Source organism: Myiozetetes cayanensis, unplaced genomic scaffold (assembly GCF_022539395.1).
Source record: "Myiozetetes cayanensis isolate MyiCay16 unplaced genomic scaffold, myiCay2020 scf43, whole genome shotgun sequence".
NCBI classification, from domain to species: domain Eukaryota; kingdom Metazoa; phylum Chordata; class Aves; order Passeriformes; family Tyrannidae; genus Myiozetetes; species Myiozetetes cayanensis.
In genome coordinates, this window is record NW_026087665.1 from 507,989 (window position 1) to 528,743 (window position 20,755).

The 20,755-nt window shown below is 37.4% G+C and overlaps 1 protein-coding gene across 15 annotated transcripts in view; it reads left to right on the forward strand.

Annotated features, from left to right (window-relative positions):
- The window catches only part of ATP2B2 (ATPase plasma membrane Ca2+ transporting 2), a 406,430-nt gene that overhangs the window by 378,623 nt on the left and 7,052 nt on the right, over positions 1–20,755 (forward strand). For 9 of the 15 annotated variants that reach the window (XM_050330679.1, XM_050330686.1, XM_050330690.1 and 6 more), the window contains 3 exons: positions 1,731–1,942; positions 3,409–3,516; positions 6,657–6,839. In XM_050330679.1, coding sequence (XP_050186636.1) covers positions 1,731–1,942; positions 3,409–3,516; positions 6,657–6,839 — 503 coding nt within the window. Of the gene's footprint in view, positions 1–1,730; positions 1,943–3,408; positions 3,517–6,656; positions 6,840–13,230; positions 13,403–19,870; positions 19,930–20,755 lie in introns of all 15 variants that reach the window. The other 6 variants (XM_050330687.1, XM_050330691.1, XM_050330692.1 and 3 more) reach the window with 4 other exon arrangements.

Here is a 20,755-nt window from a genome sequence, read left to right on the forward strand (position 1 = left end):
CACAATAGCAGCATGTTCTTCTGTGCCAGCTGAGTGATGATTGAGTTCAGCAACTGAGACTTAAGGACAGGTGCCCTCTCTGAGGGAAATATTCACATATTTGTGTTTGTGTGTGTATGGAATGAGAGTAAATATATGTAATTTGTGTGTATTTATGAAAGATAAAACCGAAATATCTTTTTTTTCCTTTATATTTTTTCCTTTAAGGTTTGTATGTAGTAGGGGGAACGTTTCCAGTGCTTAGTTACCTCTCTGGAGATGTCTAGCCTGCTTAAAAATCTCTGCTCTCTCACAGTCTGTTTTGTGGTCTCATACCATGTTACTGATGTATTTGTGACATCATAGTCTGCCTTCTGTCAAAAGACAATAAGGCAATTTCTTTCTTTGGAAATATGCTCATTATGCCCTGTGACTTGAACATGAACTGCTCAAATATCCCGAGGCAGAAAAACTCTCCCTGTTAACTTAGCTGTTGGAATTAACAGCCTCGGGAGAAACCCTGAGGAAACCTTTCTTCTTTCTGCAGAAATTCTGAATATAATGCCAGTGGGAGAGCAGAAAAATGTTCTAGCTTTAATTTGCTTTTATTAACAAAACACTGGTTATTAAAACTAGTGGTATTGTGATAATCTTCTGTGCTCTTATTTAACTCATTATTTACACTTCCATGTGAATGGCCCATCCTTACATTACACTCTTTCAATGGCTGGATGTCATCTGTGAACTTTGTGCATTAGAAGGGAAATGGAAAATGGGACATGAAGTGGAATGTGCACTTGCAGCCCAGAAAACCAGTATTATCCTGGGCTGCATCAAAAGGAGAGCGGCCAGTAGGTCGAGTGAGTGATTCTCTCCCTCTCCTGCCACCTTGTGAGACCCCACCTGGAGCACTGTGTCCAGCTCTGGTTTTAATCTGAAAGAGGAAAGGTTTGAATGGATACAAGGACACACATTTTTTAACAATGACAGTGGTGAGACACAGCAGCTGAATGCCCAGAGAAGCTGTGGATGTTCCATCCTTGCAAGTGTTGAAGGCCGGGTTGGGTGGGTCTTTGGGCAACGTGATCTACTGAAAGATGTCCTTGCCTGTGGCAGGGGGACTGGTCTAGGTGATCCTTAAAGGCCCCTTTCAACCCAAACCGTTCTGTGATTCTGTAAGAAAAGAGGTCTCTTGGGTGCAAATATCTTTTCCAAACTTACCTCATTTTTGCAGTTACCTATCACGGGTTGTCATCTTGCTTTTTTATTGATCAGATCTACAAGTGATAGTGAAAATTATCAAAATAAAGAACAATGCCTGATGCTGCTCAATCCCAAATCTATTTTAAACCACGGTTGTCTGTACTGTTTACCACTGATATCCTTCAATGGTTGTTATAAAAAGTTATGCCACACTGGATTAGTAAATGGGTAAAACCTGCTGAAGAGTCGCTGCTTCGAATTACTGCAGAAAACGGCAAAATTACTGTCATCAGAAGGAATGACTGCTCAGAATAATTACTGCTGGTTAGAGGAAAAGTGTTACTGACAACTTTTCCTAGGTGTACTGAGTTATTAGCTGAGTCATCATCTGAGAAGCTTCTTGCTCAGGAAGTTGAGCTGTGTTTTACTCACTGCTGCAGGAAGGCAGCTGGTAAAGCAGAGTGTGGAGGGCAACTAAAGTGAACAAGGGAAATACAGACCTGGTTAATTTATTCTGGTGGAAACTCTTGTTTTTGTCTGACACCCAGGTGAGAAAATGTTTAAGATTGACAGTGGGAGGAATGCACCACTTCACTCTCCTCCTTCAGAGCATTACACCATCATCTTCAACACCTTTGTCATGATGCAGCTTTTCAATGAAATCAACGCCCGGAAAATCCACGGCGAAAGGAATGTCTTTGATGGCATCTTCAGAAATCCCATTTTTTGCACTATTGTACTGGGTACATTTGCTATTCAGGTAATGATTTGGGCAAGAATTAGCTTTTTCTGTGTGTTTGGTTTTTTTTAAATTTTAAATCTGAGTGCTGCAGGAGGTAAATTTAATAGTAAACCACCTATTTTCACAGATTTTCTCAATCAAGTGTTCAGAATAGAAAATCATATGTAGCCCCATTAATATAACAAAAATTTTGATTACTATAATCAGGTTAATTCTTAAATTAATCTTAGCATGTCAAATAATAACAGCCATTATTTGCTGATATTATAACTTGTTTTTAAAGAAGAAATTGTTCTATAGTATACCAGCAAAGCGTTTTAGAGTTATTTAATACTACACAAATAGACAAATTTTCCTTCAAGTACCTAAAGCTGAACTGTTCTTCCATTAAATGCCACTGCCAAATGCTACTCAGTATTCCCAGGAATCCTTCTTCTTAATAACAATTCCTCACGTTCATCCCCTGAGTTTGCTGTCCCAGTCAAGTGTGAACATAATTACAGCAATACATTTTCCCCAAAAGGTTGTAATTTTTCTTATATAAGAACTCCAATTCCTCCTCCTGCTGGCATCTCCATCCATTTGCTGGCACCTTTCCCGTGCTGGATATATTTGATATTAACTTTTAGAAATCCTAGAGCTGAGCTCTTTCTCTCCTGACACGGCTGCTCAGTTCTGCAGTGGCATCCTAGCAACTCAGGATTGGGACCTTTCTCCTGGAAGGAGTGAGGAGGAGGATGGAGCTTTTGGAACCTGGGCTGCAGTGGGTTGAAACAGGAAAGGGAAGCTACTTGGTAAATTAAGAATTGGAGAAAGGGCACCAGTGATAGGCAGTAGGACTTGATAGTGATGATCCTTAGTTCAAAAACATGGTTTTAATACCATGAACTAAAATTCTGGTGGTTTAAAGCTCTGGTTGGTGATTTCAGGTTTTGCAGGAGCACTACTAACAAGAAATATCAATAATATCTGATTTTCAGTTAGTAAAACCTTCCCAGTGTAATAAGGACTAGAAACCTGTTCAGATTCTCTGTGTGTTGGTTATCCTGCTCCAGGTGTGTGGTTTTGCCACCCTCTGTCCATCTATTGTAGCACATCTCTAAGTGTGCAATAAAATGTCAATCAGAGGGAAAAATCTGTTTTACAATGGACATTCCAAAGTGACATCAGGGTCAACACATCCCCAGCTGAGAATACTCAGGAGCTGGGAGAGTACAGGGGGACAATTCTGTTTTGATCTTCCTGACCACTGTTAGATAGATATGAGGCTAAGATAGCTTAGTCTGAACTGGTATGGCATTTTCTGACCTTTAATTTAGAGTGCATAAGTTCATGTGGTTTGATTTTTATTTTTTTTTTATAGTGACTCAGATTCTGCAGCTTCTTGTTTGGTTGGTTGGTTTTGGTTTTTTCCTGTTTGCTTGGTTTTCCCACCACCAAAAAAAAAAAATATCACCTCCTTACTTTTGTGGTTTTCTTTGTAGATAGTCATTGTCCAGTTTGGAGGAAAACCATTTAGCTGTTCTCCCCTGCAGCTTGACCAGTGGATGTGGTGTGTATTTATTGGATTAGGAGAACTTGTATGGGGTCAGGTAAGTGAGCATTCAGGAACATGCAGATCCAAAGCTCTGGTATTGTTCATAATCCTCCCATACTGTGGTTTCCTTGATGTCTCACAGTGTCCTGGGTAGCACAGATTGAAACACAGCTCTCTGAGAACTTCAGGGATAGATCTGGTAGTAAATGCAGTTAAATTAATGTCTCATTTGAAATTTCTGTTATATCCTATGTCATCATTAGCTAATACATAATTATACATAGATGTAAAAGCAAATGTCAATGAGATCCTTAAATCAGTTGGGATTATCTGTCTGGGAGTAATAATACAAACACAATCACTATTGATAAAATAGTACATTACTCTTTGAAGTACAAACACATATTGCAAAGTTAATAATAATATTTTTTCATCTTTGAATGCATTATTAGTATATTAAAGTTGGTGCCACCTGATACAGTGAAGCAAAATGTGAAGTTACACTTTTTTCTCTCAGATGTAAAGATACTTTTAGATCAACAGTTTGTCACTAAGAAGAAAGAGGGAAGAAATTGCCAACTGCAGCTGAATGCTGATGTGGTTCTGATGGACTTGTAATGAAGAGATGATAGGTTTCAAAACTGATTGTTTGCTCTCTTATGGAAAAAAAAAATAACTTTTTGGGCAGTTCAGAAACAAGCTCAGAATCAGAACAGCTTTTAATGTAAATGTTGCTGAGGGTTCTACTGCAGTTATTACCTGAAGGTGGGATTTAAGTTATGATGTAGCAAGAGGAAGATATAGAATTATAATCTTCAAAAGGAAAGATTACTTTTTTCTTTCAACTGATTGGAAAATACCAACTTTCAGATCATTCAGCTGTGAAGAATTTCCCACAGCCTTTGATCAATGTTGTTATATGTAGTTATTACATAACCACTGAAAACTAATAATAGTATCAGCATTTGTTTTCAATTTAGTTCCCAAGCCTTATTGCAAAATATTAGCCATTAAATTAACACAGGTATTGGAATATTTCAATAGTTTTGTCACTGAAAAGAAAGCAAATACTCACACACACACACACAAAATTAAAAAAAAAAAATCTTTCTTTTGTGGTTAGTATTTAGAGACCAGAAAAGAAAAAATACAATCTGTCCATATTTACATGAGTCACAGTCTTTGACAAGTCCTCTCCTCATGGAGCTTTACTGTGAGAGGGACTTCTTTTCCTTTAGAAATGCTGCTTTTCTTCCTTCTCAGCCTTTTCTCTCCTGCCATGACTAATTCTAGCTCAGCACAAACCACATTTGTTACCCTTTTTTTTTTCAATCCACATCCTGAAACTACTGTTCTTATAAACCACTAAACCAATCAAGATTTTCAAGTTTTGATGTCAAAGTTGGCACTTTTAAAAGCAATTTAAGGTGAATAGTTTTTAGGAAGTCAGCCTGAAATGCTTTGAGGGACAGTTTTCTAACAGACAGCCCTCATCGCTTCTGAAAATCAAGACTTTCTACAATATTTCATGGTACATTTCCAGAATTATTGATCACACTTTAGAACTAAGATGATTTTTTCTGGGAATAATATTTTTTTTCCTTAATCTACATCCAGTCTGTTGAGTCTGCCATTACCTGAGCTGGGCAGGTCTGGGAAAACAGATGAACTCACAGCCATGTAAGCACCCTAAGGAAAAAATTAAAGCAGAATTTTATCTTATCTTGGCTGAGAGAGGTCATGAAGGAGAGCTTTGTTCTGGGGCACAGAATCTCCACCCAGTCCAGTTGTTTCTGTGTGCATTGGCTTGAAAGTTCTTCATCACCATCAGCTTCATCAGATCCCAAACAATCTGAAGTAGCTTCTCTCTGTAGAGTGCTGGCATTGTAGTGTTTTCAGAGCTGGGAAGCTGAAGGCCTTTCAGTAAGTATTTAAATCACTAGCACTTCTCTTCTGTTTTGTTTTTTTTTCTCCTCTTCTGTCTTTGCTTGTGTCACACTCATTCATTAATTTTTGGGGGGCTTTTTTGTTTGGTTGGTTTTGGTTTGTTTGTTTGTTGGTGGTTTTTTTGTTTTACATTTCTTTCACTACCTTTAAAATTAATATCTAAGAAGTGATCTTGTGGATGATGAAGTTCAAGGAGACCCTGAGCAAACTCAAAGGTTTATTTTGATACCTTTCCACATGTCTTTTCTGTATCCATTCCACTTTTCCAAAACTGTCCTCACCAACTCTGCTGCAACTGTCTTGATTCTCTCTTCATCTTTCGTACATCTGGGCTTCAGAGATGTGATTTCTGAACTGCTGAAAGCAAGACAAACAGAAAAGAAAACTGCAGCACTTTTGTGCTAAGTGGGTCTAATAGTTAACTTTGTAGGTGAATTACTTTAGGTGTCCCAGGTAATGTCTTGTTTACATAGCCAACTGCTCCTATTTTTATTCAAGCCAACAAAATAAATCAGAACAAAGAAAAAAATGACTGCCCAAGAGGGCAACACTGAAATGGATTTAAAATAATTGTGTTATTACGATGTCTAACTACAGTATTTGCAAATTTTTAAGATTATTAGCTATCTCATGTGCTAATTACTTCCAGGGACCGCTTGGGTGGGCAAACAGAATTAGAAGAGGGGTTGAGCTAATCAGAATTTATTAGTAAGAAGGTCACAGAGTAAGCCCTATAAAAAGTCCAACAGGGAGACAGTCAGATCCACACCTTCCAGAAACCTCAGTTTTGGTAAATGCCAGGAAAACCATTTCAACTTGCTAAAACAAAGGGAAGCCGAATCCACAAACCAATGTGATGTAAGATGATTCACAAGCATGAGATGCAATGAATTTTCAGCTTCCTTTAACATAAATGACTAGAAATGCTCCAAACTAATTGCAGCAGTATCAATCTTGCAAACTTTTTTTTTCCATTATGCCATTAAAATACTTCTCTTTTAGTTTTTTTTTTTTTAAGAAAGGATGACAATTTTCCCAGCCTCGAACTTGCTCCACAGCTGGGTATTGCCAATGTGGTTTAATGTGGTTCATTTTTTACATAGTAAACTAAGTATTTCTGGACTAAAATGGAGTTGTATGAGTATAAAGTACTATTAGGACTCAACATTCCTCTTTTATAATGAGCATATTATTATACTGTTATTATTGAATGAGGCTTATGTTTTCAGTACTTTTTTGTAATTTTAGGTCATTGCAACCATCCCAACAAGTAGGCTAAAGTTTTTAAAGGAGGCAGGGAGGCTCACTGAGAAGGAGGAGGTCCCTGAAGAAGAACTCAATGAGGATGTTGAGGAAATCGATCATGCAGAGAGAGAACTTCGACGTGGACAAATTCTCTGGTTCAGAGGGCTCAACAGAATCCAAACCCAGGTATGCTAAAAGTAAATGCCCACATGGTCAAAACAAAAAAAAACCAAACCCAAAGAAATGCTTAATCTGAGATGAAGGCAAGATAATGTTAAAAGGAAAGCCCCCAGAGTGTCTGTGTGTGTGAAGGATGGTGCTTATGAACTGCCGGGCTGTTTGCAAAGGAGGAACACGTGGAAAATAAAACAGGTGAACTCAACAGAAGGATGTTTGTAAAGCAAGAAGGATAAATTGAAAAGATTATAGAATGAGAATCTGCAAAAATAAGAATATGTGTTTTGGGGATACTGTGAATGGACGGTCGTTTTCTACTTCGGTGATGACGGGACATAAAATAGTGCTGGAAAACATCAGCTGTGATGATGTTATGAAGGCTTCCTAAAACACAGTGTTTTATTTTGTCAGAAATATATTGTTGCTGCCATTTCTGCAGCAACAGAGCAATTTAAATTGTTGAGTCTGAAGTATGAAGTACAATTTGATTTAAAAAATAAATAAATCTGTTCCGTTCTGGCACCACCACAAATATATCCTGATTAAAAGGAATTGGTTTTCTTTCATGTTAAGTAGTGAAAAATGTGGTTCTGGATTTATTTTTCGTAGGAAGGGCCTAAGAATCCATTAAATATTGAGGTGTATATGTTGGCTGCTACAGATGATTTCTTAGAAATATCTATCCTCAACTTTTGCTAAATACAAAAATCCACTTTGCCCTGAATCATGGTGCTAAATATAGCACAGATTACCTTTGCTAGGAAAATTTCTCCTGGAGTGCTAAAAAATTATTTATTTTGCCTTTTCCATTGCAGTGAAATAGTCTTTTATTGCACTCAGGTGTGCTCTGCTTGATCTTTTTAAAATCAAGTATTTCTGCTGGCTCACAGAAGACAGCAGGTATCAGCTGTGAGTGTTTTATATGAGGCTTAGGAGGAAAAGAGGTGAATGATTAAGATTTTTTGTTTTTCTTTAAAGAATTTTCATCTCTGAAGATTTGGGGGGTTGTTGTCATCCAAGATAACAGAACGTTCTGTTTTTTCCCATCTACAAATTGATATCTTTTTTTTTTTTTTTTTGACATAAAGATGCAACCACGTATTTTACAAAAAAATAGGGAAAAAAACCAGGGCAGTGGGATGTCTTTAGTGCATCCACAGAGCATAAAAGAGGGTGGAAACTGGTGGTAGAGAGATTAAGGGTTTGGGAATTTCCCCAGGCTCTGTGGTAAGTGATTAAATATGGATCTCCAGCTTCAAGGTTTTGTGTCTCAACTCCTTTAGTCAGCAGCACTCGTCATCAGAGAAAATTCAAACTGGCACAGCATAGAGGTGACAAACAGGTGCCCAGGTAATGGTGATCTTTGTGGAAAGATGATCTCTAAATGTGCATTCTTTTCTTCCTGGTGGCTCTAGGAGCAGTGTTGTCTGTTGGCATTTCTGTCAGGATGTCTTTCTGGTTGTGGTGAGTGTAAACAAGCACAAAAACCCCCAAATTACATCCTTTCAAGTCCTTTTTCTAGTCTGAGAGGTAGCTTTTAGTTCTGCGAATCTTTGTCCACTTAATTCACAGATAATTTTTTCTTTTATACTCTTTAAAACTTAATGAACATTAATTATATTTCTTTGCTAACATCCATCTTCTTTGTTTCCTTTCTGCTCTTAGTCGTAGAACTACCTTCAGTAGGATTTATTATTTCTTCTCTGCCAAGAGGCCTCTGTGGTGATTTTTTTTTCCCCCCTCGTTGTGTTTACTCAGTGACTTTGATTTTTACCTCCATTTCACATCCGTGGAACGACAATGCAAATAAAAAAAAAAAAGGAAACGGGACAAGAGATAGTCCTGAGGTGTCCACTGGAGAGTGATTGATGAACTTACATGCAGGTCAAATTAGATCCAGTGCTGGATGGACCTCGAGCTGAGCACATCCTTGTGTGCTTTGTGTTGTGGCCATCCCAAGGAATTCATACACTTGTACTACGTTTCTCAGGAAGCCAGCTAAAGAAGAGCTGATGGAAGAAGATGAGGATGTCTGTAGCATCCTTGGGGAGCTGGAGGATTTGCAAGAATCCTCTGATGTCTAAGGCACTCCTGGAGATGCGGAAGGAGAAGGTAGAGCATCCCCTCGCTTTATATATATATGAGGATGACAGTAAGACCAGGAATGAACTCTAGACTCACAACTAGTTTGATCATTCAAATCCAATTAAGACCAGTTTCCACCATCCTGTGCTGTAAATTAGGCTATTTTTGCTTATTTTTCTATTCAGTCATTATTGGACAGAAAGCCACAGCACCCAACAAAAGCCTTCAGTCCTAAAGCAGTTACAAAGCATCTACAGTAGTGCTGGAGTTTGTTTTCAGGTCTCCCTTGCAGTGCTCCAATGCAAACTCATCCAAATGGACAAAACTTTGCAGTATTAAAGACATTTCTTTTTTGCATCCTCTCTCAGAGCACAGGATTCAAACCTAGAGAAGGGATTTCCACTGAGGCTCTTCACACTGAAATGTCAGACCTATTTCTATGAAGACATGCATGAATTTACTTTAAAGAAATGAGTATGAAAAATGCAGAGAACCAAGTCAAGGACTGGCTATTGACTTCTGATTTTCTTCTTTTTTTTTTTTTTTTTTTTTTGGTCTACTTTTGGTCCCTCGGATATTTTGTTGTGTTGTAATCATACTGTAAGGATTCTCTGGATGGATGAGTGTTCTCATTCTCTGAAGGGAAGAGTGTTTTTCCTTAATAACTAGTTCTCTCAGACCACTGACATGTGAATTTTCACAAGTGGCTCATCTTAGTTATTTAGGCAAGTTTGAGGGAGATGTAGAAGTGGTCTGAAGTTGCATAAAAGACTGGACTTTTCAACCTTGGCTGCTTTTCAGCAACTTATCCCAAGTCTTTGTTGCAGTTCTCACAAATTTTTGGTTCTGAAGGAAGAGACAAGACTGATCACCCCCTCTTGGAAGGTCTAAAGCCTTTGGAAAGGTCACCAGGGTCACTTCAGGCAAAACTGCATAATCTGAGTAACATCCAAAACATCTTCTTAAGTTGTACACTGAAAATTTTCTCCAGTCACCTCACATTTGAGAATGGAAACTTTGTGGAGTGTGGAGATTAGAAAACTTTTCCAGTTAAATGTCAGATTTTTACACCACCGGTCTGATTCTTTCCTCCTCTGCTTCGTTCATCCTGTAATTCAGTTTGCTTTGTCTTCATCAAGTGGGAAATAAGTGTCTAGAAATGTTTTGAGAATAAAAGAGAAAACAGAAAAATATGCAGGAGACATCTTAACAGCTACTTAAACAAAGATCTTGCCTCTTCAGATACTAAAAAATACACAGAAGTGCTGTATTGCATTTTTTTCCCCTTCCTTTCTGTATTAAAACTTTTCTCTTGAGCTAATTCAAACCCTCTAGCAATGAAGGTCACTCCTGGCAAGTGGTTCTGAAGTTAGATAAAAAGCTAGCACCTCATTTTATAGCTTTTAACACAGAAAACATGGCAGTAGACATGCAAGTGGAATGGAAACTGTTTTATTTCATTCTGAAAGCTTTTTGGTTTGATTCTCTTCAAATTAATATCCCCATTGGAGATGAGGTGAATGAGACCTGGGTCCTATCATCATTAGTGACAACAGAAATGCTTTTTCAAAATGAGTTCTGCACTTAAAAAAAAAAAAAAACAAAACACAGAAAAAAAGACATGTTCTGCCAGGATTATTCTGTCTAGTGTGAGATTTTCCAATTTTTTTTAACTGCTAATCACGGATATTTTTATTAGCCGTGCACACCTAAAATATGTGGAGCTTCTAGAGTATAAAACATACAGAAACATGAGACAGGTGGGAAAAATTTCAACCTTACAAAGAAGCTTCAAAAGTAGGACAATACTTTTTTCTCCACCTAAAGGCCTATAATCAAAACACGACTGCATCCTACATTTTGTTGGAAATTTCTTAAACTTCTCATGATGTATGACTTTATCACTTACTTTCTTCTTTTTAGCAACTTGCATTATACCAAATAAACTCATTGCTTTGTAATTAAACAGCTGCATCTGAATTTAAAATGCAGCATTGTTTTCCATGAACTCTTTCTTCTTTGTCATTTTCTTGATTGAGAAGAGAAACTTTTGGGCCAAGTTGTTCTCCTCTTTCTTGGCTTCAGGCAGAACAAAGCCCTGAATGTTCAGCTTTTAAGATTCTGGAAAGGTTGTCATCCTCCCACTGTGAATTATATTCATGAAGATCTGTAGTTACTTTCTTCAGGAGAACAAGTAAATTACATGCCTGTAATTCTTGCTCTCTGAAGAAACTCTTAAATGCAGATCTTCCCTTATCTTTTCACTCTTATGCTGAGGTCTTTCAGTCTCTTAGGGAGGCATTTGTACATCTAGAAGTGCCCTTTGGCTCAGGATTTATCCTCTGTGTCTTCCACACACTTCATACTCTCAGCAGGAGTCTTTAAAACCTTTTTTTGAATGATCTCTTTTGAAGAGTGCTCTGTCATCTGGGGTTTGTGATGAAAACCCAAGATCTGTATTTAATTCTACCCTTGTACACTGAGGATTTCAGGTGAGTATTTAATATACCACATAACCAATGGTTTGAGCCATATGGCTTTTTTTTTTCTAGATGCCAGTGTGAACCATAGTTAATGATTCCCTTGTACCCCTATTCCATATGCTAACTCACCTCATATTGTACAGTTTTGTTGGTTTTTTTAATGTGATTTTTTTTTTATTGGACATGTAACTCTGCTGCCAAAACCACTACAGTGTTGTGGTGACTGCTTAATCCTGTACAACTCTGAGTGTGCACATTGAAATGGGTGTGGTAATCGGGACTCAGACAGAGGGCCAGTGAAAAAATTGTGTAGTAAAAGTTCAGTGTGACAGTTTTACAGCAGCAACCTCTGATCCCTGTTACAGCTGCCTGTGGTATGATTATTCCCATAAAAACGTGCAGGAAATTAAACAAATGAGGTCCAAAGATAAGATTATGGGAAGAGAAACATCCCTACTTTAAAAATCAGCCATACCAGCTGGTTTAAATCCTAAGATTGACCACAGCAGAAAATAACAGCCAATTTCTTATAGTGCTTTCCATTTGGAAAATTTAGGAGGGCTAAAATTTGGATTTGTGTTGTTTTAATAGATAAATATACTGCCACCACTTTACTTTCTCCCAGCTACTTTCTAGGCTGTGTATCTTCAGAAATCCAGGCTGCAGGATCCAGTAACAGTGGGTTACTTCAAATGAGTAGTTGGTTGAATCCCTCTGATGGATATTACTGCTGTTTGTCCTGTTGTGGTTGTACTAATGGAACAGAGGGGGCATTTTGGTGTGCAGGGATTTTTAGGATATATTTGTTCCTTGATTATAATCTCCTGCCAATCCCTGGTTTTACGTTTGTACACAAAGCCTGCTTTTTGTCAGGTTATGCTGGTGATGAAGAATGCCTTGAAATACTCAGCTCTGGTTTTAACTCTTCTGTGGTGATGAATAAAAGCACTCAGGAAGGTATTCAGGATGGATATATCAAACATTGAATAACACAGACATAAAAATAACAAGTAGAAATTTGTAATGTTGTTTGCTTCAATAGTAGATCTGGTTCTACATAGTTTTCTGTGTGATTTTAAGTCCTCAGTAGAAAGATAAAATATTAAAATTTTTTAATCTCTAGTTATAAAAAGTTATTTATTATAACTATATAACTAGTTCTAACAAAATATTTATTATCATTATGCTAAACTTATACAAACTTTCTTGATAGAAAAAGTAAAATAGAATATTGGAACACTTATTTTACCAAACTAGTGTGCTGATCAACCCTGGTTTTGTAGACAAAATGGAGTCATATTTTGAATATTAAAGTTTTCCTAGTTTGTTTGGGTATCCTCCCTATCTCCCCCCAAAAAATTCCAATTGAGTGACTGAATTTTCCTCCCTCTGGAAGAACACCTGGAGAGTAATAACAGCATAATTTTATTCTCAGTAGGAAAAAAAAAATTGGAGATTAGTTATATCAAGTATTCCAGTAGAAAAATAAATAAATAAAAAAAAGTGGAGATCAGTTAAATCAACTATTCCAGTTTATTTTATTTTAATAATAGATAAAACGGTTTAAATTTTTAGGACTGTCACTTCAAATCTTCTCGTTGTTTAAACTGATGCAGCCCCGCTGCCTCCTGTGGAGCTGCTTCATTTTATCCAGACAGAAAATTTGAACCACCTCCTTTCTGAGAAACACTACAAGGGACCGCTTAAAAAAAGCTATTTATTCCGAGCGACGTAAAGCTGTGTGATTTATTGTTTCTCGTGATTATTCCTGTCAGTTAATGCAACTGTATCCATACTTTAAGCAACTTGTCTCGTTCTTTCCTCCGTTACAGATCGAAGTAGTCAATACTTTCAAGAGTGGCACTTCCTTTCAGGGGGCTCTAAGGAGACAGTCCTCCGTCACAAGCCAGACCCAGGATGTAACCAATATTTCTAGCCCTAGTCACGTATCGTTATCCAATGCTCTTTCCTCTCCTACCAGCACCTCTGCTGCTGCGGCTGGGCGTGAGTGTGTATTCTTAATGCATCAGACCTACAGAGATGCCAACTTACCGTAGCAGTCACTTGAGACTCAGCTGCTCTGCCCCTTCCCCTTCCGTCCTGGTGATTTTTAGCACCTCCCCAGAAAAAGCGGTGACATGGTTACTTTGTGTACAGCAGATGCTCTCAGCCAGTCCTTGCAAGTTTTGTTAGCTTGCTATTAAAACAGGAGTTTTTAATTTATTTTTTTAGGGATTTTTTTTTTAATTATTTATATCCTGGAGGGAGGTTAGGTGAATGAGACCTGAGTCTTATTAATGACAACGAGAATCCTCACTGAAAATCTGTTCTGTGTTAACAGTCAGAAAAAAATGTCTTTACTGCCTCTTCTGTTCTCCAGTAAAAATCAGAAAAAATGTTTCTACTGCCAGGACATAAGGACTGGTGGGTTTTTTTGGTGTTTTGGGTTTTTTTGTGTTTTTTTGTTTGTTTGTTTTTTAAATTGCTAATCACTGATATTTTTATTAGCTGTGCACACCTCAAAAATGGTGTACACAGCTTCTAACTTCTAGAGTGTAGGACATACAAGACAGTGCATGAAGATTCTGATTTTATTTGAGGCTCCTGTAGCATTTTTTCTCAGTTTCACTGGATGTATTTTCTACTGCTCATGGAGGATGTACTTTAGATGATACTGCACATATATTAAGCAATACAGGTTGTCAGATAAAAGATTATTCCATCTGGAAGACTGAGTGTAACACAGGTCACTCATGTCCAGGAAAGATGTACAGGAAGGAACAAGGAATTAAGAAATCTAGTTTATGATTCCAGGCTGAGGGATTAAACTTTACATCAATGGTGAAAGAGTAGATTTGTTATCTCTAAATTCACTGGCAGGTAAGCATTAAGGCAGAGGGAGCTAGACAAGTTAAAGGACAATGTTGAAACAACAAAATAGACATGGTAACAAATTTCTTGGAAGAAGCAGGTGTCTAAACGCTGAATTCCTGACACAACCTGCTTTTGGATGCAAAACATCTGGTGAAGAGGTGCTGAAGTGAATGAAGGAAGCTTTGAAGCAGCAAATAAGAAAGGGCTGCTTCACTAACAGAAAAATTCCAGTTGCTCAGTAAAAATCTTAAAGATGTGACTCTGGGTTTAGATTTTTATTTGGTCAGGACTGTAAGCAGCTGTTTTTTATCATGGTGTAACCAGCATTCAAAGAATATTTAAATTTATAGGACTCAGTTTACAAGCTTGTCACACGCTTCAGAAAATAGTGTGGTATATTCCTCAGGCAAGTTTTAGTGAAAAGTTGGCCAAAAAGACAAGAAGCCAGTCCTATCTGTCTGCCCAACACAGAGAGGGAAGGCAGACAAGAGAAAGACAGAAAATTCCAGAACTCCTGGAGAAAAAAAAGGAAGCTTGACCTTTCCATTCTGTTTGAGCACAACCCCCATCAGAATCTGCCCGTCAGGCATTCAGACCTGCAGTAGAAACTTTGTTGGACTTAAAGGAGAAATTTTACTTTTGCTAGGAACCCAAAAAATGCCATTAAGGCTCCAACTTTGGAAATTGTTTCTTGGAGATTTTTTGTGTATTCTCCTGGTTTCTTTCTTGGGAAGTTCATCCTGATGACTTTGCCCCCAACAGCCCCAAGTGTTTGAGGGCAGCAGCAGGGTCAGGAGAAACCAAGGCAGGGCCCTTCTGTGCCGTGGGCACTGGAAATGTTTCTGACACCTCCATGTTCCCTCATTTCCACGCTGAGCAGGGCACAAAACACCAAAATACCGAGTCTTTCCTCCAGGAAATGATTGCCTGTAATAGCATTTCTACATTTGAGCAGGAAACAGAGAGCAGCTCGTTCTGCTGTGCTAAGTGTTACAATGACATGCTGTGGGCAGCAGTTGGAAAGGATAGGTTTAATAAAATGAAAAGAGATGATTTATCTTCCCTCTCTACTCCCCACTGCAGCAAAGCAACTAAGAATTGAATAATTTTCCATCTTGAGAAAGACATAGGTTAAGGGTTGACGTTTATTAACAGGAGAAAGCATAATCTGCTACAGCTGTTGTCACTTTTTATTTGGGGAAATAGAACAGGTCTGCAGAGCTCAGTTGTGGTCATAACCACGTTTATCCACTAAAACAAAAACCAGATGATTGATTTGTTAAGATTCCCAGAGATAAGCATCTCCATTCATGAGGGAAATTGGAGATTGGGCCTTTAAAGTGGTATTATTTTTAGTGTTAGTGTTAGTATTTTATTACCACGGTAGAATGCCTGTTCAGTATTAATCCAGTGTGTGCTTTGAATTATAACAGGGAAAGTCCTGATTTATTCATACAAAGACACAAACCTATGGCTGACAGTGGAAAAAAACCCCAAAAACCGAACAAACAAAAAACCCTCTATGGTTTGTATTTCTAAATTGGGTATTTACAATGGATTCTTATTATCCAGAACCTGAAAACCTTTCCTAATCCAAATTTCAGAGAAATGGGGTTTGTTTTTGTGCACTGGAGTTTTCTGAGGAAATTTCAGATGCAAAATGCACACCTAGATCTCTTTTTTTTCAGCCCTGTGCTTAAATTGTGTGTGGTCAGGCAGGACTGGCTTCTTTCCTTTGAGCTGAAGTCAGAATGACTTCAACCCTAAATCATTATCTTCTTCATACAGGGTGGAAGGCAATGATGGGATAATTTCGATAACTGTCCTGATTTTGAAGCCTTTCCCTCTCTTAGCAATGTTAAAAGTACATATAGATAGACTATGGGGAGTATCCAGGGAAAACCTTGAGTACAGCAAAAAAAAAGGGCCTAATACTTGAAAGGGCCCCATATGAGGTACTGTCAGGAAGGTTTATTTTCAGAGAACTGGTGCTCAGCACGCTGCAATAATTGGGATATTTCAGGTGTCATTTTGGGCACCCAAAATAGAGAGGTTCTGATATCAGTAAATAAAAAGAAAATAGGACTCACCTGATGCTCTATTGATAAGAATATGTAAGTTTAATTTAACGGAGGATTTATGCAGTCCTTTGTATTAAAAAGCAACACAATTAATATAGTTCATTGTGAACTATATTATAGTGAACTATGTTATTGTGAACTATTTTATTGTGAACTATAATATAATTTATTGTGAACCTCACCACTCTGTGAGATTTCTTCTGCAGGTTTATAACAACATTTCGGAATGTTTTAAAAAACATATTTTTTCCTAGCATTTTATGGCAAATTATTGTTTGATTCAAAGGTTAGTGCAGGCTTAAAAAGAAATCTGCCTGTCAAATGGTAGTTTGCGAAACAGATTAGTAATTATTACCTGAAATTTGAAGGCATTCATAAATGTGGCCCATTCAAATCTTTCCTAAAGTCGTGGAAAACCTTAATTAAAAGCAATTTAAACAAGAGAATATTTAGCACAGTATTAAAGTTTCCCTAGTTATGCTGCTGATATTTTTAGCAGTCATTTGGTGTTTTTGCCAATAACAAATTACAAATTTCTGTATGTCAACATCAATTGACAGCAATGAGTCTCTTACCTCTTTTGAAAGACATTGCAGTCTTAAATAAAGGAGGTAAAAAATTCTGCAAAGTGAAACCTGGCATTTTGATAAAATGAGAACATTCATTGAAATGCAAACTAAATATGCACACCTGTTTAATATGCACACATTTAAGCTACAGAATATGAAAATATGGGAAACTTAAGGTTCTTTATGCAATATGGTCCTGGCCAGGTTTTGAGGTCTTGTTGTGTCATGTGCATGAGCACACAAAGAGATACACACAATCATCTACCAATTGGAAGCTCTTACACGACAGAGTTAAGCGTGGGTTTAGTTAAAGCAGTGGTGAATATGTATTTTATATGCGTTTCTTTCCCTATTTTATTTTGGGAAAAAAGAAAAAATCAGATCCTTGGGGCAATGGAGCTACTTTTTTTACTTTGGAAGCACGGAAATAGCAACACAAAATGTTAATTTGTTCCTTAAAATTGAGTATATGCTTAAAGCCTATGTTGCTTTTATAGGTAGAGGATGAGTATATCTGACTGTACACAAAGTAAACAAGTTACCTTTTATCCTAATCTGTTTATAGCTGTTGTTTATGTCATCAGTAGGTAAACCCTGCAAAAGAACACAGTTTCAGATTTTCCAAGAAAGACACACATTTAATATTCCTTTTTAGCTTGCCCTTCCTTGCATTCTCACACATAGTTTATATTCTTCCTAAGTGGAAACAGTCAGAAACTGCAGGTCCCTTACAAAAAGAACTCTTTTTTTTTCATAAAAGGTTATAATTTAAAAATATTAAGTGTAGGAAGCATTGGGGAAACAACCAACAAATCCCACCAAAAGGCAACCTCCCAGATCGTGAACCTGCTCGTAATTGCAAGTTCCTTTTCCTTTGTTCTGTTGAGGTCTGTCACTTTTATCTGAGATTTTTAGGAGTGAGTATTTAGTGGAATCACATACAACTTTTTATTACATTAACTCCAGCAACAGTGGCCTCAACCAAGGCACTTGTATGGGTAAGACAGGAAAAAATAGGGAGTGATGACTCCAGATGTTATAGCAGCAATGAAAATCTTAGCAAAGCATCACAAAACAATATTAGTAGTATTTGTCTATCACACAGATCTCTAAAGGTTTTTTGGGGGTTTTTTTTATTTATTTTTTATTTTTTGATTGGTTAGTTGGTTTTTGAAAGGGTTTTTCCATGAGAGCACAGCACCCTTAAGGCTGTGTTTTTGCTCTGCTTCCCTTGTTGGAGGGGGCTACAGCCCTCAGATTTGGGGGCTAATTTGCATGGAAAGACAACCTTTACCATTCTCCCTTTAATTAAGGAATAGTTGACATTTATGAGACTTGCCAAGGAACTGTCATGTGCAGGTAGAAGTGTCACAAATGCAGCGTTTGCTCAGAGGGGCACAGGGGCTTGAACTGTCATTTATAGGTAGAAGTGTTACACATGTGTTTGCTTTGCATTGGCACAAGGCCATGAGCATCTGCAAATTGTGTCACACTAATGTAAGACACTCAGCAAGCTTAGTTTGGGTGCCTCTCACAGCCCATTTACTAACTGATAATTTTAAAGTCAGCACAGTTTAACTGTTTGCAACCTGCTGTGTATGAAAAGCTTGTGCTTTCTTGTATATTTAATTTTGTATCAATGTAGCCATCGTTCAGCTGTACAGACTTCACAGCTGAAACGTGAGATAAAATCTGAAGTTTGAATTTTCTCATGAAGAAAAATGGGGAAAAAAATTATTTTTTTAAAAAGGCATCTGTTTTAATTGATGTTAAGGCAAAGATTATTGCCAATACCGATCTGTATTCAGATCACAGGCCAAGTCTAGTGGGCATTTTCTGTTCAGCATGGTATGACAATCACAGGAGGAAATGGAACGAGCAGAACTTAAACCAGGTCCACATCTAAAATCATATTTATAAAAGTTGCATCATTTGGGACATCATTGAACTAGAGACAGAGATTACTTTCGAGGTTAGAAGTTCCCACTGGTTGTTAACCAAGGTTTGACAACCCTGGTGGGATGTGCCAGATCAAAATCAACTTCAGTATATCTTCCCTGAAGGATAAATAATTAGGTTTAGAGTCTAAATATAAAACCAAGCCCTCAGCTGGAGATGTGACATGGCAGGAACCCAGCAACACATTCTTTCAAAGGGTTGAATGAGAGATTTCAACTTTGCCAAGTCTGATACAAAAATGTCAAACTCCATAATTTTGAAAGAATCCTGCAATAAAGAGATGTGTTGTGGAAAGGGGAAAGTCTGCATATGTTCTGCTTTTATACTCTAAAATACCCTAGCACTCTAAAATACAGTGGAATTCAGCCATGTGGACCTTTTGTGAGATGAGAATCAGGCCTATGTAGGTACCTTGCTGCAGGTGGTTTGACTTCTCAGCAGCATTTGCTGGATTTACTGCATATTTAGCTGCAAAGAGAGTAGCATGGAAAATTTTATGCATCTGTTTCACTCATTAAAACAGAAACCTAAATTTTTCTAAAATTTATTGTTTGGGTTTTTTTTTTTTTTTTTTTTACTTTATATTTGAATTTGCTCAACTTCTGCATCACACTATCCAAAACACACTGGCCACAACACTTACAGGTGACTCCACTACATGCAGTATCTCCTCCTGTGGATACCTAATCTGATTTTACTCACCTAAAACTGGGAGGACTCAAAAATAAACAAATACACTGAAGATGTTTTCCATTTCAGAGCTTTACATCTGCAGTAGTACTTGACCAGACTCCTTTACCTTTGTGTAGCTATAGCCTTGATATAGAATAGTATCAGTTACACATAAGAGTTGGCATCTCTTTACAAAATTGACCTCTTGTTTACAATTTTATACTAATCACCTTACTGATCTTTCAGTATTGAATTTATTTGCTGTTGCAGTGCCCTACTCTCTACTGTCTGAATATTAAATGTGTTTGTTTTCCCAGAGGGCTAGAGAACATTGGACAAAAGGGTTCAGCAGGAGAGAGTGAAATAAAAAGAGGTTGTGAGTCTTTAACCTTGAGCCTGAAATGAATGTGAACCAAACTCAAGATACTTGGCTTATATGAAGCCAGGTAAACATTCGAGTATAAGCCCACACACTACCAACCATGATATATCTGTTGATGCTTAACAGGCTTGGTATATTTTGCCTAGTTGGTTGTACTTAGGACTGAGATTCTGAATATCATCTTTTTTTCTTCTAAAGGGAAAAATTTGTAGTATCTAAAATTCTATTTCTTTTTTTTTTTTTTTTTTCCTTGCCTGATGCAGTATAATAAATCTGACTTTCAAGGTGGGATGACACGGAAGAGTTTGTTCTATTACAGCTCCAGAGAAGAAAGAAGTGGAAACTTATAGCAGTGTCAAAAATGTCCTGAAGTGTTGTCCCCACAGTCTTTTGTTTAAAAGCAGTTCATTTTTTTTTTCTGTTGTCTCCATTACTGTGAGAAAAGGGAGCTGTATCACACTGTTTGTCTGCCCTTGGCATTGTCAGTATCATGAAGAGATACCATTTACATGAACTCTACATAGTTCATACTAAACCAACACTCCCTGGGTTCTATCCATCATGGGTATGTCCCTGCTTTTACATGCTGTACAGCCATAAAAAAACCCATTTGATCAAGCTCATCTGCTTTGTTTTATCTTATCTTCAAAAAGAAAAAAAAAAAAATTATGTGGGCTTTGTTTCAGCAGAGACCATAAACATTTTCCACTAGATATTATTTCAAACCTTGAACTCAACCATGTATGAAAAGAATTCGTTGCTGTTGGGCCGTGGAACTCTGGGTAAATAATATGTTTTTCAGTTCTTAAATGTGGGAGTA